The 17534-nt window shown below is 44.0% G+C and overlaps 1 protein-coding gene across 1 annotated transcript in view; it reads right to left on the bottom strand.

The window, feature by feature from the left end:
* Nucleotides 1-17534, bottom strand: part of nfat5b (nuclear factor of activated T cells 5b) — a 176600-nt gene that overhangs the window by 101440 nt on the left and 57626 nt on the right. Inside the window, exon 2 of the mRNA XM_085991713.1 lies at nt 2523-2645. Within this exon, the coding sequence (XP_085847839.1) occupies nt 2523-2645 (123 nt within the window). The remainder of the gene's footprint in view (nt 1-2522; nt 2646-17534) is intronic.

Below are 17534 nucleotides of genomic sequence, written 5' to 3' on the forward strand. Positions count from 1 at the left end.
TTTTATTTATTTAAAAACATGATATTTACTTACCAATAATAAATACCTCTTAAAGAAACCTATTAAAATCTTAACCTTTTAGTAATTTCTAAACTCTCCCCAACATCTATCAGCTAAAAAAACAGAATTACAGAATTAGTTAAATTCTTCTTGAACACATTTCATCATCAGACTGACGAGAATTAGGACATCCTTACACTACAGGTGTTGGTCTCAGACTTGCAGAATGCAACATGGGAGTTAGCATTCTCGGGTTATACTTCTGGTTCTGGACAAAACATCCAAAATGCAGTTACATTTGAATGTTAGGAGACAGTCGACAGGACCAATTCCGAACTTTTTAAAGCTGATTTTATGTCAAGCTGCAGTCATACTGACTTAGTTACAAGCCCCATGCTTTGTGAAACAAACTTTTGCCAATGTCTGCTTTAAGCGATTTTGCTCTCAACTTACATCTCACAGTTTGCACCAATGTAAAGCCGAAACCACTTTTGCGATGGCTGTTCAGCCAAGAATTTGTGAAGAAATTAAAGTTTAGAAAACACGAGAAATGCTTAATCAGATCAGGGTCTCCCAATAGCAGCACAGAATCAAATGACTAATTATGGGTTGCCACTTGGCCCACCCCCACAGATCTTCCCTGCTCCCCTTCAAGTGATCCCAGGCCTTGCAACCTCCCTGTGTCTTCAGGCCTGGCATTCCCAAACCCACAACTCCGCTCTACTTCCAAGCTACTAGTTCACGCCATGTCCTGTCCGACCATCCCCTCTTAGAATCTGTCTCCCGTGACTCCCTCCCTGTCTTTGCATTCCAACCTGAGCTATCTGCTTCCTCCTGGCGCCACCTCCCTGCCTTAGGTTTCTCACTAATTTGAAGATGTTACAGCAGGATGGTGAAAGACACTAATGCAATTTGTTTGCTGTTACAAGCTTCCTTGGAATGGTTCAGTCAGTGTAGGAGGCGTTAGACCAGAATGGACTCTAACTCTCCCTAACATGTTTTCCTGCATTCCAAGAAAAATGTTTTGAAAACAGACCAAACTCCTGCAGATGGTAATGGAGGTGGAATTGGAAGACGCCACCTTGGATAGTGTCATCAATCTCTCGTAATTTTGCCCAAGTGCATCTGTGATGGTTGGACTCTTAGGAAGTTAACTTCAAGATTGATGCTCCAAAGTTGATCTGTGGTTTTGTACCAAGGGAGAAATGCAATCATTTCTGCAGGCACCTGAGGGTCAGGACTTTGAGTCTGCCTTCAGGTCTCCATGGGCAGTGATAGGAAAAGGAGAAGTATACAGAGGGATGTAGTGAAAGGGAGAAAAGTGTGTGACAGACATAGAAAGAGAGGGAGAAAGACAACGGAGAGGGAAATTGTGAGAGGCATACAGTAGAGAGGACTTACAGAAAGGAGGAGGGAGAAAGAGAGAGACACACACACACACATGGAAATGAGAAAGTGTGTGAGAAAGATAGAGGCAGCAAAATTAGAAGACAAAACAGAATGAAAAAGGAAGTAGGGTGATTTGGCAAAAAGTAGAGTGACAAAGGTAGGAGGAGGGAGAGAAAGGAGAAAAGTAGAGTAATGGGGAGAAGGAGAGAGAAAAAAAGAGGAGACAATAAAACGATAAGAAATTGCTGCACATTTGCCAGCCAATCAAATCATATTCTCTTACCAATGGATAGTTCATGAAGTAATAATGAATGTATGTTGCTTAATATTAGCTTTGAATTTTAGTCCATCAAAAACTACTGTATTCTTTTGGGCAGCCTGGGAGGCAACTGTTAATTTAAACCTAGCCGTTTTGCATTTCTATAAGTTAGCTGACAGAATAGCTCCAAAATTCAGATTTACTAAAAGACAGATTTACAAATTGCAAATATGACATTAGAATTTAGTGCCAGAAGTTCAAATATAAAAGATTTAATAAAAATCTTTGAAAATTGTTAATTATTTAGTTTCACACTTTGTTCTTTAAAGATGGTTTCATGACAGAGTGGAGAAAAAAGAGAGAAAAACAGTTGATACATAACACAAAGATATTTCCCACAGATACGTCAGTAATATTTATAAATACTGAATCAAATACTTACTTATATCCAAAGTCATTTACCACCATTAAATAGTTTTGGGATATTTCTGATGTAATACTAATTTGTATTTCAAAGTTAATTTAAAAACAGTAACCATTCTTGCACTTTATACTATATAAATAAGGTTTTGCAAGTTTGAAATATATGCATATATAATTGCACAATAAATGCTTAATGAAGATTGCGTATTTCAGGGACCCGGGTACTTTAATGCAGTACCTGGCCTTGTTTCCAGCACACTGTAGCCGCACTCCACTTTTCCCACACAGATAATGTTGCTGATTAGAACAGTCACTGATTATATTGTGTGATTCGCTGAGAATTAGAGCAGTTTGGTTTGTGTCTTGAACCACTGCCAGCAGTACACATAGCTGCCAGCAATCATATCTGTAATTAAACAAGGAAAGACGGAAACTGAATAGAACTGCATACCAGGAGCAACTGCAGCTGAGGGAGGAGACGCTGCCTCACCACCACTTTTCTGACTCATTGATGCAATACTTGTCTCTCTTGCTGGAAGCTGCAGCTCTTTTGGCAGTAGGTCATAGACAGATTCTACAAAGAAGGAAAAAAAAACTAATTAGTTGAAAATGTTAACTTGATTAATTTTTTCTGCATCTGCACTAGTAAATGTAATAACTACAGTAACAGAGATGCACTTGGTACCCACGTACTAAGAAACTTGAAACACAATGGGCTGGATTTTGTCAATGGGAAGCTTTTGGAGGCGGGACTGCTGCTTGCCGGCTTTCAATCCCGTCTCCATCAGCTTCTGGCCAACCAGCGGGATTTTCCCCTGATTGAACTTGTTAAGCCCGCCCAGCGGGCTCAGCAGGCCAATTAGGGGGAAATCAGTGACAGAGCATGTCAACGTCCGACGTGCCATCTGTCAAGATTTTTTGAAAGAAGTGTCAGCGTTTGACAGCTCTGTGAAGCTGTCAAACACTGACATTCTGTGTAGTTTGATGAGCCTTTGTGTTCAGGACTCATCAAACCTTTCAACTTTGCAGAAATCAGCTGGCTGTTGGTTCGGAGGATCCAACAGCCAGTCTGTGAAATTTACAATGGAGATGTCGGGACTCCGGCTCCACAGTGGCTGAAGGCTGTAGGCAGAAACAAAAGGTAAGTGAACATTTTCTAACACTTTACATTCACCACTCCACACTTGCACCCATCACTCACCTCTACATTGCACTTTCAGACCCCTCCGACCCCCGCAGACCTCTTACTCAGCTCCTCCACCCTGGCGGGGTTCCCCGAGGTCGGGAAGCCTGCACATCGAAACGAAAAATGGGGATAATTCTATTTTCTGCCTGTTAACTACCTGTTAACAGGCAGTTAATAGGCTTTAATCCCTTTCCTGCCTCGAGGAGACGGGACCCGGGGCAGGACGGCTTCCCGCCTCCTGGCAAGAGGGCACGGAGGTGGGACGGGTTGGATTTACCACCTGCCCCCAAATTCTGCAACTTTACCAGCAGTCCCGCCTCCATACCCGCCTCCTCGGGGCTGACAAAATCCAGCCCAATGTTTATGGCTTAAGAAATTTTATGACAAACTATCTCTATCTCTCATCAGTGCACAAAGTATGGCTTGACTACCTGTGTTATGCGGATAATTGTTTTAAGTTAGAGATTTTGCATGGATTCTAATTTTAGCTGTAATATGATAAATAAACTTTTAATTTCAATACAGCACATGTATTATATTCTCAATAACTGATTAATTTGTGTTTGCACTCATTAATTCCTTCACTGCATTCCCCTCTAGGTCACGTAACTATTAGTCTATAGCGAGCATGTCACAATAATCTTTGTCTTAATATTTATAGTTCAGCACTACTTTAACAGAATTATTTTCATTTTATTAATAACATAGTATAGATTATGCAAAGACGAATGGCAGGGAGCAAATAATACGACGAGTAATGTCAAAGCAGGATTGGCAGAAATGTGAAAGGTGCACAAAAATGTTTTGAGGCAACTAACCAACTCCATTTCAATTCTCTGTCTGCAGTAAGTTACTCTATGGCACAGCAAATTAATGCTTTCATCATTATAATATAGCGCCCTTACTTTGATGTAAAATGTTCAGATAAAAAACTAAAGAAGTGGGGGATGTGTGTTGGAAATCACAAGTTAAAGGACTATTACTCTTCCAATTAGTAGTTACCTTTTTAAAAGTATTTATATCTTATTAACTTTGTGCTCATCAAAGTGAGGGATATTACTGATAGGAAATGGAACATTTTACTATTTGAGGCACCTGATGTCAAAATCAAATGTCTACCCTTTTCAAGCAAGGGAGGCACGGTGGCATAGTGGTTAGCACTGTTGCCTCACAGCGCCAGGGACCCGGGTTCAAATCTGGCCTCGGGCGACTGTCTGTGTGGAGTTTGCACATTCTCCCTGTGTCTGCGTGGGTTTCCTCCGGGTGCTCCGGTTTCCTCCCACAGTCCAAAGATGTGCAGGTTAGGTTGATTTGGCTATGATAAATTGACCCTTAGTGTTAGGGGATTAAAATACGTGGGGTTACAGGGATAGGGTGGGATATGTGTCGGTGCAGGCTCGATGGGCCGAAATGGCCTCTATCTGCACTGTGGATTCCGTGATTAGTTTTCTTTCACATACCATGCATCAGCCTCCCATAGAGTACTTCAGGAAGAGGCAGAATCTGCCTGATTCTGCGCTTCAGCAGAGATTAATACCTTCCTGTCAACTGCAAAGCATCATTGACAGTCCACTCCAAGAAGTAAGTTCATTAAGGTATGAATATTACTCTATATGTTTTGCATCAAAACATTTTTAAAGACACAAAAATCTATGTTCTGTTTACAACCCTTTCCAAATGGCTTTTAAACATATCAGGAAGATTATGCCCCAATAAGTAACAGCAGTGGATGCATTTCATCAGTCAGCTACTCATTGTTTGATCAAGTATCAGCCTTGGCTCAGTGGCAGCACACTCACCTGCGTCAGAAAGTCATGGATTCAAGCCCAACTCCAGAAACCTAAGCACATAATCCAAGGCAGCACTTCAGCACAATACGAAGCGAGTGCTGCACTGTCAGAGCTGTCATCTTTTAGATGAGACGTTAAACTGAACCCCCCCCCCCCCCAAGTCTACTCTCTCAGGCGGACGTAAACAATCCCATGGCACTATTCAAAGAATTGCGGGGGCGGTTCAGCCAGTATCCTGGCCAATATTTATCCCTTAACCAACATTACTAAAAATTAGATTATGTGATCATGTATCTATCTCTTTCCTGTTTGCGTGACCTTGCTGTGCACAAATTGGCTGCCGTGTTTTCCTACATTACAACAGTGAGTACACTTCAAAAGTACTTTATTGGTTGTAAAGCGCTTCAGAATATCCTATGGTCATGAAAGGTACTATTTAAATGCAGGTCCTTTCCTTTCCTTTCGCACTTAGTGTTCTGCCTCTAAAAGAGATACATGATTTGCTAACCACATTAGTGTCATTAACACAGTGTATATCTGCCAACAATTTGGAATGAGAAATCTGGAAGGGGAGGTCAGCAAGTAGCAGGAAACAATCATTCCATAGCCTGCCTGGCTGCCAGGATTCAGTGCTGCACCTTCCCCTTCCAATGAGATGGGGATAGAAAACATTACTTGGTAAGAGAGCTACTCTAGGCCTCACAGGCTAAACAAATGAGTTTTATTCACTCTAGAGGAACTATAACATTATTAGAATCTATGCATTTGTGTTGCGAAGCTTTGAATAGTTTAATGTACTATAGCATTCCCTGTTTTCTCTCACTGGACAGCAAAGGGGAAAGGGAGCACTAGTGAATCATAGCATCAGCAACTAATAATAGAGAAAGGAAGAGAGGTGGGCAGGACAGTAAATTGAAAGCAGATGTACAGGATATGCTAGGAGACTGTAGGATCTATACACGAGTGGGGGAGGGTTGAAGCAAAAAAACAGTAGACCCTTGTGAAGTATAGGAGCACTGGTGGTTCTCTATGGTGACCAGAATGCTTCACCACAGAGGAATCTATGGTCCATTTCAAATAGGCAATTTATAACTAGTTACAATTACCTGGATTTGTCTGGTCTGGAACCTTAAAAACACATTTAGGCTAGCAACTAAACATCACAACCATGCTCCAGACCCAAGGCCACCCACAAGCAACGGCACACGAGATCCACTAGCCGTTCTATCAACTTAACCCTTCTTAGTAACTATCTACTGAAACTTTCAAAAGAGAACAAAAAAATACCCCCAATCTACAAGATTTCCCCCCAATATATCTGTAGGCTTTTTTCCCCAGATCAGTTTACTTAGCCATACACCCGATGTAAATTCACTAGAACAAGCTATGGCAAGAGCCTTTGCTCCCCCCCCCCTCCGCCTAAAAAAACCTGACACCCCCTGTAGTCTTATGTTAATTATAATTGCCTTATACTATGAAAGATGTTTACAACAACTCAAACTCATTCAGATAGTTATTATGTGTATTTTTCTTATCTCCACTCCTACTTTCAGACGAGAGGTATAGTTCCACAAGCAGCGGTCACCCGCTTATTGAAACGTTATGTGACAAGGGTCATTTTCTGGTTTTGCTTCTAAACACATGCTAGCCACTCTCCATAGCCTACATGCTCTTTAGATTAATGGTATTACTGTGCCATAAAATGATATTCTCTTCTTCCCCCAACTAATTTTAGATTAACTGGGCTACAATATCCCTGATTTATCTCTTAATGGAATAATGTAATATTAGCTATCCTCTGTTTCTTAGTATGTACAAAGCTTAATCGCATCTTGTTATTTCTTCATTCAGTTTGTTTAGCATTATCTCATCTGGTTCAGATGCTCTGTAGATTTTCAATTCTCTGAGTATCTTGATACAGCTTGCTTTACTAATTATGTATTTAAATCTCTAGGCCAATTAAATTGCAACTAGTATTTGTACAGTCATGATTTATGAAGACAAATTCTTCAAATGTGCAATTTGCCTGATTTCTCACATAATATTTCCACTTAAGGATAAATCCAGTCTTTAAAACTTTATCTGTATCTTATTTAGCTAAAAAGATTTATTTGAACCTCTCTTGCTGCTATGCACAAACCACTTGTTTATTAGTCTCGTACCTTCTAGTACTCATTTCAGTTATCTTAGCTAACTTTTATGAGTCTAAATTCTCACTATTTTTTGATTCCTTGTATTTAAAATATTTTAGCCTTTCGGCTGTTTTCGAGCAATCATTTCCAACGACAGTACTATGGCTTCACTTTGCTATTTTCTTATTTTCACAGGGATGTACTTATGTTTTTAGACAACTCTTGGTTAAAATAATTCTAAACAATTAAAAATCCTTCATTACATCCAAACTGGCACTCCTCCATTGCCACTACACTAATATTTCCACAGATTTGGCACATCTTCTTAGATCTGGTCATACCAGGCCATAATTAAGTCCATCATGGGAGACATCACTGACCTGAATCCAGTTATAAATAAGTTACAAAACTGGCTTGAAAAATAGTTTTTTTTAAGATTCTATTTAATCTTTTAGAGTATTATACATGTGTATTTTTAACCTATAATACTAAATTTAACAGTAATTCACTCATTTCTAGGTCACTAATCAATTCTGGTGTCGTGCTCAATACAAGTCCAGTATAGCATACATCCTCGCACCCTGCTTCACGCATTGTATGAAGAAGCAGTCACTTATTATCTAAATGGAAGTACTTTTAACTTTCCCTTTTGTTCATATTTTGTCAGAAACATTGACATTTCACCTACATCCAATGCAGTTCACTGCAGCCTATCTTACCTGTCAAGGTACTGCAGGAGAGTTGCACTGTCAGAGGTGCAGTCCTTCAGATGACACATTAAACCAAAGCCCCATCTACCTGTACACATGGACATAAAATATCCTCGGACACTACTGGAAGAGCAAAGAGTACTCCCAGTGTCTGAGCCAACAGTTCTCTCTTCAGCAGCACCACCCAAAACTAGATTAACTGGTCATTTACCTCATTGTTGTTTATGGGATCTTGTTCTATGCAAATTGGCTGCCAGTTTTATCTATATAACAAGGACTAAAAGTAATTAATTGGCTGCAAAGCGCATTGTGTCAAAATGAGACAATTACAGAACCACAAACAAACGAAAATGATACCAAGTTTAACAGTCTAATTGTGTTTGGCACCTGTGTTGACGATGGTTTGGAGTTCGACCTCCGAGTGAGCGCAGACGCAAGCGTCGTCTGCATACTGTAATTCAACGACAGAGGATGGGACAACCTTGGATCTGGACTGGAGGCGACGGAGGTTGAACAGTTTCCCGTTTGTTCTGTAAATTAGCTCCACTCCAGTGGGGAGCTTACTGAGGGTGAGATGGAGCATTGCAGCAAGGAAGATTGAGAAGAGCATTGGTGCGATGACACAGCCTTGTTTGACCCCATTCGTACATGAATTGGGTCTGTGGTGGAACCGTTGGTCAGGATCACGGCTTGCATGTCGTCGTGAAGCGTACGAGAGCATGGGTCTTACACTAAACATCGGTAAGACAAAGGTCCTCTACACTGTCAACCGTGAGGGATTATGGAGTGTCCTCCTCAAATTCGGCTTCCCTCAAAAGTTTGTTACTATCCTCCGCCTGCTTCACGACGACATGCAAGCCGTGATCCTGACCAACAGTTCCACCACAGACCCAATTCACATACGAACCGGGGTCAAGCAAGGCTGTGTCATCGCACCAATGCTCTTCTCAATCTTCCTTGCTGCAATGCTCCATCTCACCCTCAGTAAGCTCCCCACTGGAGTGGAGCTAATTTACAGAACAAACGGGAAACTGTTCAACCTCCGTCGCCTCCAGTCCCGATCCAAGGTCGTCCCATCCTCTGTCGTTGAATTACAGTATGCAGATGACGCTTGCGTCTGCGCTCACTCGGAGGTCGAACTCCAAACTATCGTAAACACCTTCACCGAAGCATACGAGAGCATGGGCCTTACACTAAACATCCGTAAGACAAAGGTCCTCTACCAACCTGCCCCCACCACACAGTGCTGCCCCCCGATTATCAAAATCCACGACAAGGCCTTGGACAACGTGGACCACTTTCCATACCTCGGGAGCCTACTGTCAACAAGGGCAGACGTCGACGATGAAGTCCAACACCGCCTTCAGTGTGCCAGTGCAGCCTTCGGTCGCCTGAGGAAGAGAGTGTTTGAAGACCAGGACCTCAAACCCAGCACTAAGCTCGTGGTCTACAGGGCAGCAGTGATACCTGCCCTGCTGTATGCCTCAGAGACATGGTCCATGTACAGCAGGCACCTCAAAGCACTGGAGAGGTACCACCAACTCTGCCTCCGCAAGATCCAGCAAATCCATTGGCAGGATAGGCGCACCGTCAGTGTTCTTGCTCAGGCCAACATCCCCAGCATCGAAGCTCTGACCACGCTCAATCAGCTCCGATGGACGGGTCACATTGTCCGCATGCCCGATACAAGACTCCCAAAACAAGCGCTCTACTCAGAACTCCGGCACGGCAAGAGAGCCTCAGGTGGGCAGAGGAAACGCTTCAAGGACACCCTCAAAGCCTCCTTGAAAAAGTGCAACATCCCCACCGACACCTGGGAATCCCTGGCCCAAGACCGCACAAAGTGGAGGAGAAGCATCCGGGAAGGTGCCGAACACCTCGAGTCTCTTCGCTGGGAGCAAGCGGAAGCCAAGCGCAAGGAGTGCACGTCAACCCAAGCACCCCACCCACCCGCCCCTTCAACCACCGTCTGCCCCACCTGTGACAGAGACCGTAGGTCCCACATTGGACTAATCAGCCACCTGTGTGCTCATTTTTAATGTGGAAGCAAGTCATCCTCAGTTCCAAGGGACTGCCTAAGAGAAGAAGAAGAAGAGCCAACCTGCCCCCGCCACACAGTACTGCCCCCTGATTATCAAAATCCACGACAAGGCCTTGGACAACGTGGACCACTTTCCATACCTCGGGAGCCTACTGTCAACAAGGGCAGACGTCGATGACGAAGTCCAACATCGCCTTCAGTGTGCCAGTGCAGCCTTTGGTCGCCTGAGGAAGAGAGTGTTTGAAGACCAGGACCTCAAACCCGGCACTAAGCTCATGGTCTACAGAGCAGCAGTGATACCCGCCCTGCTGTATGCACAGAAACATGGACCATGTACAGCAGGCACCTCAGCACTGGAGAGGTACCACCAACGCTGCCTCTGCAAGATCCTGCAAATCCATTGGCAGGATAGGCGCACCAACGTCAGTGTTCTTGCTCAGGCCAACATCCCCAGCATCGAAGCTTTGACCACGCTCAATCAGCTCCGATGGATGGGTCATATTGTCTGCATGCCCGATACGAGAGTCCCAAAACAAGCGCTCTACTCGGAGCTCCGGCACAGCAAGCGAGCCCCAGGTGGGCAGAGGAAACGCTTCAAGGACACCCTCAAAGCCTCCTTGAAAAAGTGTAACATCCCCACCGACACCTGGGAATCCCTGGCCCAAGACCGCACAAAGTGGAGGAGAAGCATCCGGGAAGGCGCTGAACACCTCGAGTCTCTTCGCCAGGAGCAAACGGAAGCCAAGTGCAGGCAGCGCAAGGAGTGCACGTCAACCCAAGCACCCCACCCACCCGCCCCTTCAACCACCGTCTGCCCCACCTGTGACAGAGACTGTAGGTCCCGCATTGGACTCATCAGTCACCTGCGAACTCATTTTTAATGTGGAAGCAAGTCATCCTCGGCTCCGAGAGACTGCCTAAGAAGGAGAAGAAGTTGTTTGGCACCTGTACTGAAAAATGTTCTTCGAGGTTTTGTCTAATTCTCTCCAGCAAGAAGTTTGAGGTGTGAAAAAACTTGTTTGTCCTGTTGTGAAGATTAGTATGCTTGACAGACATACAAACTGTTCATATCTTCATGGTTAGTAACCATTGTTTTCTAATTTAATTACATACTAGTCAATCTCCTGTGGTGTTCCACACAACTTGTATTTATATAGCACCTTTAACGTAGTAAAACGTCCCAAGGTGCTGCACAGGAGTGTTAGAAGACAAAACATTTGAAACCGAGCCACCTAAGGATAAATTAGGGCAGGTGACCAAAAGCTTGATCAAAGAGGTAGGTTTTAAGGAACGTCTTAAAGGAGGAAAGAGTGGTAGAGAGGCGGAGAGGTTTAGTCTGGGAATTCCAGAGCTTAGGGCCTAGTCAACAGAAGGCACAGCCACCAATGGTTGAGCGATTATAATCAGGGATGCTCAAGAGGGCAGAATTAGAGGAGCGCAGATATCTCGGGGGTTTGTGGGGCTGAAGGAGATTACAGAGATAGGAAGGGGCGAGGCCATGGAGAGATTTGAAAACAAGGATGAGAATTTTGAAATCGAGGCGCTGCTTAACCAGAAGCCAATGTAAGTCAGCGAGCACAGGGGTGATGGGCGAACGGGACTTGGTGTGAGTTAGGACACGGGCAGTCGAGTTTTGAATGACCTCAAGTTTACGTAGGGTAGAATGTGGGAGGCCAGCCAGGAGTGCGTTGGAATAGACAAGTCTAGAGGTAACAAAGGCATGGATGAGGGTTTCTGCAGCGGATGAACTGAGGCAAGGGCGGAGACGGCGATGTTACGGAGGTGGATTAAGGCGGTCTTTGTTATGCTGCAGATATGTGGTCGTAAGCTCATTTCAGGGTCCAATATGACACCAAGGTTGCGAACAGTGTGGTTCAGCCTCTGACAGATGTTAGGGAGATAGACGGAGTCAGTGCCTAGGGAACGGAGTTTGTGGCAGGGACCGAAAACAATGGCTTCGGTCTTCCCAATATTTAATTGGAGAAAATTTCTGCTCATCCAGAACTGTATGTCAGACAAGCAGTCTGACAATTAGTAAAGACCAACTATAGTCTTACAGTGAAGCAGGGTTGGCGAGTAATCCAGTTATCATTTTGAAGTCGGAAATTTTGTTGTTTAATATATATTTTCATTATAATTTATTATGTCTATATTTATAAAAGAAACTGTCTATGTAAACTTAGTGTTGTAATTACAACCTCCTGCCCGTGGTGGTGCTGCAGTGCCTCCAAAGTGTGGGGTAATTACAGCATTACCATTATAAATGTGGACACAGGAATTTATAATTATAAGCGTTGACAGGAAGTGTGCACATACGTACATTTTTAAATTTATTATAGATATGTATAAAGCATTGTTGGAGTTTTCTGGGACCCTCCACATCAAGCAATTAATAGAAATTAATGGAAACACCTAAGGGCTTAAAAGCAGAGTCAAAACTATGGAAGCTTTTTTTTATTCATTCGTGGGATGTGGGCATCGCTGGTAAGGCCAGCATTTATTGCCCATCCCTAATTGCCCATGAGAAGGTGGTGGTGAGCCGCCTTTTTGAACCACAGCAGTCCATATGGTGAAGATACTCGCACAGTGCTGTTAGGTAGGGAGTTAAAGGATTTTGACCCAGTGATGATGAAGGAACGGCGATATATTTCCAAGTCAGAATGGTGTGTGACTGGGAGGGGAACCTGGAGGTGCTGGTATTCCCATGTGCCGGCTGCCCTTGTCCTTCTAAGTGGTAGAGGTCGCGGTTTGGGGATGTGCTGTTGAAGAAGCCTTGGTGAGTTGCTGCAGTGCATCTTGTAGATGGTACACACTGCAGACACAGTGTGCCTGTGGTGGAGGGAATGAATGTTTAAGGTGGCAGATGGGGTGCCAATCAAGCGGGCTGCTTTGTCCTGGATGGTGTTGAGCTTCTCGAGTGTTATTGGAGCTGCATTCATTCAGGCAAGTGGAGCGCATTCCATCACACTCCTGACTTGTGCCTTGTAGATGGTGGAAAGGCTTTGCGATGTCAGGAGGTGAGTCACTCGCCGCAGACTACCCAGCTTCTGACCTGCTCTTGTAGCAACAGTATTTATGTAGCTGGTCCAGTTAAGTTTCTGGTCAACGGTGACCCCCAGGATGTTGATGGTGGGGGATTCAACGATAGTAATGCCACTGAATGTCATGGGGAGGTAGTTAGACTTTCCCTTGTTGGAGATGGTCATTGCCTGGTATTTGTGTGACATGAATGTATTTGTGTGACATGAATGTTACTTTCCACTTATCAGCCCAGGCCTGAATGTTGTTCAGGTCTTGGTGCACGTGGGTAAGGAATGCTGCATTAACTGAGGAGTTGTGAAGGGAACTGAACACTGTGCAATCAGTGAACAGCCCCACTTCTGACCTTCTGATGGAGGGAAGGTCATTGATGAAGCAGCTGAAGATGATTGGGCCCAGGACACTGCCCTGAGGATTTCCTGCAGCGATGTCCTGGGGCTGAGATGATCGGCCTCCAACAACCACAACCATAACCATATTCCTTTGTGTTTAAGTATGACTCTAGGCAGTGGAGAGTTTTTCCCGATTCCCTTCCGGGTTCTTTCAAAGTTATTTCAAAAGTTGTTTTTTTGAGAGTTTGAGAGAAGCAATGCCTGCCCGAGGGTAAATGAAGATTCGAGCAGGAGAAAATAAGAGGCTGAATTTGCTTTGCCATAACAAGAACTTAGTCATTTAACAGAGGCTCTTGACTTTAATCAGAAGCCATTCTTAGGGAGGATAATCGACCCATTGCAGACTTTCTCATGGTATGCACATTTTTATATTGTACTTTTAGTATTTGCTCATTTCTGTGCTTCTCATTACTATTTATTTCAAAACAAAATTATTAGTTGCTTTAGTCTAAATCTTTCTGTGGTAGTATCTTCCATTTTGAAGAGAATTTGGCATTATAGTTCAAGAAAATGTTAAGTCCAGTATGTAAATGACTGCATTTTAATCTTACTAGATAAATTGTGTACTAGGTTTTATTTTTCTATATTTTGCATACCAACTGATAGCAATATTTTGTTGCCTCATTAATACATTCATCTGAGTGGAAAATTGCAGATAAAGAAGGAGACAAATACATTATCATAGTCATAGAGTTTTACAGCACAGAAAGAGGCCCTTCGGCCCATCGTGTCTGCGCCGCCCATCCATCCCTGTCCAGTCTAATCCCATTTTCCAGCATTTGGTCCATAGCCTTGTATGCAATGGCGTTTCAAGTGCTCATCCAAATGCTTCTTGAATGTTGTGAGGGTTCCTGCCTCTACCACCCTTTCAGGCATTGAATTCCACATTCCAACCACCCTCTGGGTGAAAAAGTTCCTCCTCAAATCCCCTCTAAATCTCCTGCCCCTTACCCTGAATCTATGCCCCCTTGTTATTGACCCCCCACTAAGGGGAAAAGTTCCTCTTTATCTACCCTATCTATGCCCCTCATCATTTTGTACACCTCAATCAGGTCCCCCCTCAGCCTTCTCTGCTCCAAGGAAAACAACCCCAGCCTGTCCAGCCTCTCTTCATAGCTGAGGCGCTCCATCCCAGGTAACATCCTGGTGAATCTTCTCTGCACCCTCTCCAAAGCAATCACATCCTTCCTATAGTGAGGCGACCAGAACTGCACACAGTACTCCAGCTGTGGCCTCACCAGCGTTTTGTACAGCTCCATCATAACCTCCCTGCTCTTATATTCTATGCCTCAGCTAATGAAGGCAAGTATCCCATATGCCTTTTTAACCACCTTATCTACCTGCTCTGCTGCCTTCAGGGATCTATGTACATGTACACCAAGGTCCCTCTGACCCTCTGTACTTCCTAGGGTCCTACCACTCATTGTGTATTCCCTTGCCTTATTTGTCCGTCCAAAATGCATCACCTCGCACTTTTCAGGGTTAAATTCCATTTGCCACTTTTCCGCCCATCTGACCAATCCGTTTATATCTTCCTGTAGCCTGAGGCTTTCCTCCTCGCAATTTACCACCCCACCAATTTTCGTGTCATCTGCGAACTTACTGATCATACCTTTTACATTCTCATCCAAATCATTTATGTAAATCACAAACAACAAGGGACCCAGCACCGATCCCTGAGGTACCCCACTGGACACAGGCTTCCAGTCACAAAAGCAACCTTCGACCATCACCCTCTGCCTCCTGCCACTCAGCCAGTTTAGGATCCAACGCGCCAAGGCACCCTGGATCCCATGGGCTCTTACCTTCTTGACCAGTCTCCTATGCGGGACTTTGTCAAAAGCTTTACTGAAGTCCATGTAAACCACATCCACAGCATTTCCCTCATCCACCCCTGTAGTCACCCCCTCAAAAAATTCAATCAGATTTGTCAGACATGATTTACCCTTGACAAAGCTATGCTGACTATCCCCGATTAATCCTTGCCTCTCCAAGTGGAGATTAATTTTGTCCCTCAGAATTTTTTCCAATAATTTCCCCACCACAGATGTTAGACTCACTGGCCTGTAATTCCCTGGTTTATCCCTGCTACCCTTCTTGAATAATGGTACTACGTTAGCTGTTCTCCAGTCCTCTGGTACATCCCCTGTGGCCAGAGAGGTTCTGAAAATTTGTGTCAGAGCCCCTGCAATCTCCTCCTTTGCCTCCCACAGCAGCCTGGGATACATCTCGTCCGGGCCTGGGGATTTATCCACTTTTTGGCCTGCTAAAACCGCTAGCACCTCCTCCCTCTCGATGCTAATATGTTCAAGTATGTCACAGTCCCCTTGCCCGATTTCTATGTCTGCATCGTCTTTCTCCATAGTGAACACAGATGCAAAAAATTCATTTAAAACCCCGCCTACATCCTCTGGCTCTACACAGATTGCCACTTTGGTCCCTAATGGGCCCTACCCTTTCCCTGGTTATCCTCTTGCCCTTAATATACTTATAAAACATCTTAGGATTTTCCTTTATTTTGCTCGCCAGTGTTATTTCATGGCCCCTCCTCGCCCTCCTAATTTCTTTTTTAAGTATGCCCCTGCACTTTTTATACTCCTCTAGGGCTTCTTCCGTCTTTAGTCTTTTGTAACTGCCAAAAGCCCCCCTTTTATTTCTAATGCATTTTTGTATATCCCTTGTCATCCAAGGTTCCCTTTGCTTGTTGGTCCCACCCTTGACCTTTACAGGAACATGTTGGCGTTGTACTCTCTCTATTTCCCTTCTGAAAGTCTCCCACTGTTTTGATGTGGATTTTCCTATAAGCAGCTGCTCCCAGTCCACTTTGGCCAGATCCTGCCTTATCATATTAAAATCGGCCTTCCCCCAATTTAGAACCCTTATTTCCGGGCCGTCTTTGTCTTTTTCCATGACCACCTTAAATCTCACTGAATTATGGTCACTGTCGCCAAAATGCTCTCCTACTGACACTTCCACCACTTGCCCGGCTACATTCCCCAGAATTAGGTCCAGTACCGCCCCCTCTCTTGTAGGACTTTCTACATGTTGGCTCAAAAAGCTCTCCTGGATGCACTTTAAGAATTCTGCACCCTCTAAGCCTTTCACACTCTGACTGTCCCAATTTATATTGGGGAAGTTGAAATCCCCCACTATTATTACCCTATTATTTTCGCACTTTTCTGAGATTTGCCTACATATCTGTTCCTCTATCTCCCCCTGTTTGGGGGCCTATAGTACACTCCCAGCAAAGTGCTTGCCCCCTTTTTGTTTTTAAGTTCTACCCATATGGCCTCATTAGAGGAACCCGCTAATATATCATCCCTCCTTACAGCAGTAATTGACTCCTTAATTAATATTGCAACACCCCCTCCCCTTTTACACCCCCCTCTGTCTCGCCTGAAGATTCTATACCCCGGAATATTGAGCTGCCAGTCCTGACCCTCCCTCAACCATGTCTCCGTGATAGCAACAATATCGTACTCCCATGTGTTCAACAACTTCAGTTCATCCACCTTATTTGCAAGACTCCTTGCATTAAAATAAATGGATCATTAAATCACTGAACCCAACTGCCTCATTGTGAACTTGTTACTGCCATACTGCTTCGGCTCAGTACAATCTCCTCCAATTAGATCCACAATGTTTTTTTCTTTTAATCAACACAGAAATTTTCAAAATAATCCAGTTAATCATAATTGTTGTAACCGCTAGATAAGGACATGAGGGAGAAAGAAATAGAAGGATGTGTTGATAGGGTGAGATGAAGCAAGATGGGAAGAGACTCGTTTGGAGCATAAACACCGGCATACATATGTTGGGCCGAATGGCCAGTTTGTTTCTGTGCTGTAAAATTCTATGTAATGTAATTCGAAGTGCAGAGTTCATTCATACAACCACACTTCACCCTGTTGAACTTGGACAGAGTGCTGATTCAACACATATCTCATTTGACAAGCACAATGCTAGAATGGCCTCTCAGTTGGCAGGACATCCACAGATACAACCTGGAGTGAGCAAGAACACTAATATAGGGTGACTATACGTCCCTGTTTTCCAGGGACAGTCCCCGGATGAGGTAATGTGTCCCCAGGCAAACAATGTCCCTGGAAGTGTCCCCAGTTCACAAAACTGGTCCCCGAATACCCTAACTTTTAATTTCTCATGTTGGAACAT

The sequence above is a fragment of the Somniosus microcephalus genome, chromosome 6 (assembly GCF_052327205.1).
Source record: "Somniosus microcephalus isolate GS21.2 chromosome 6, FLI_Smic_1.0, whole genome shotgun sequence".
Lineage (NCBI taxonomy): Eukaryota > Metazoa > Chordata > Chondrichthyes > Squaliformes > Somniosidae > Somniosus > Somniosus microcephalus.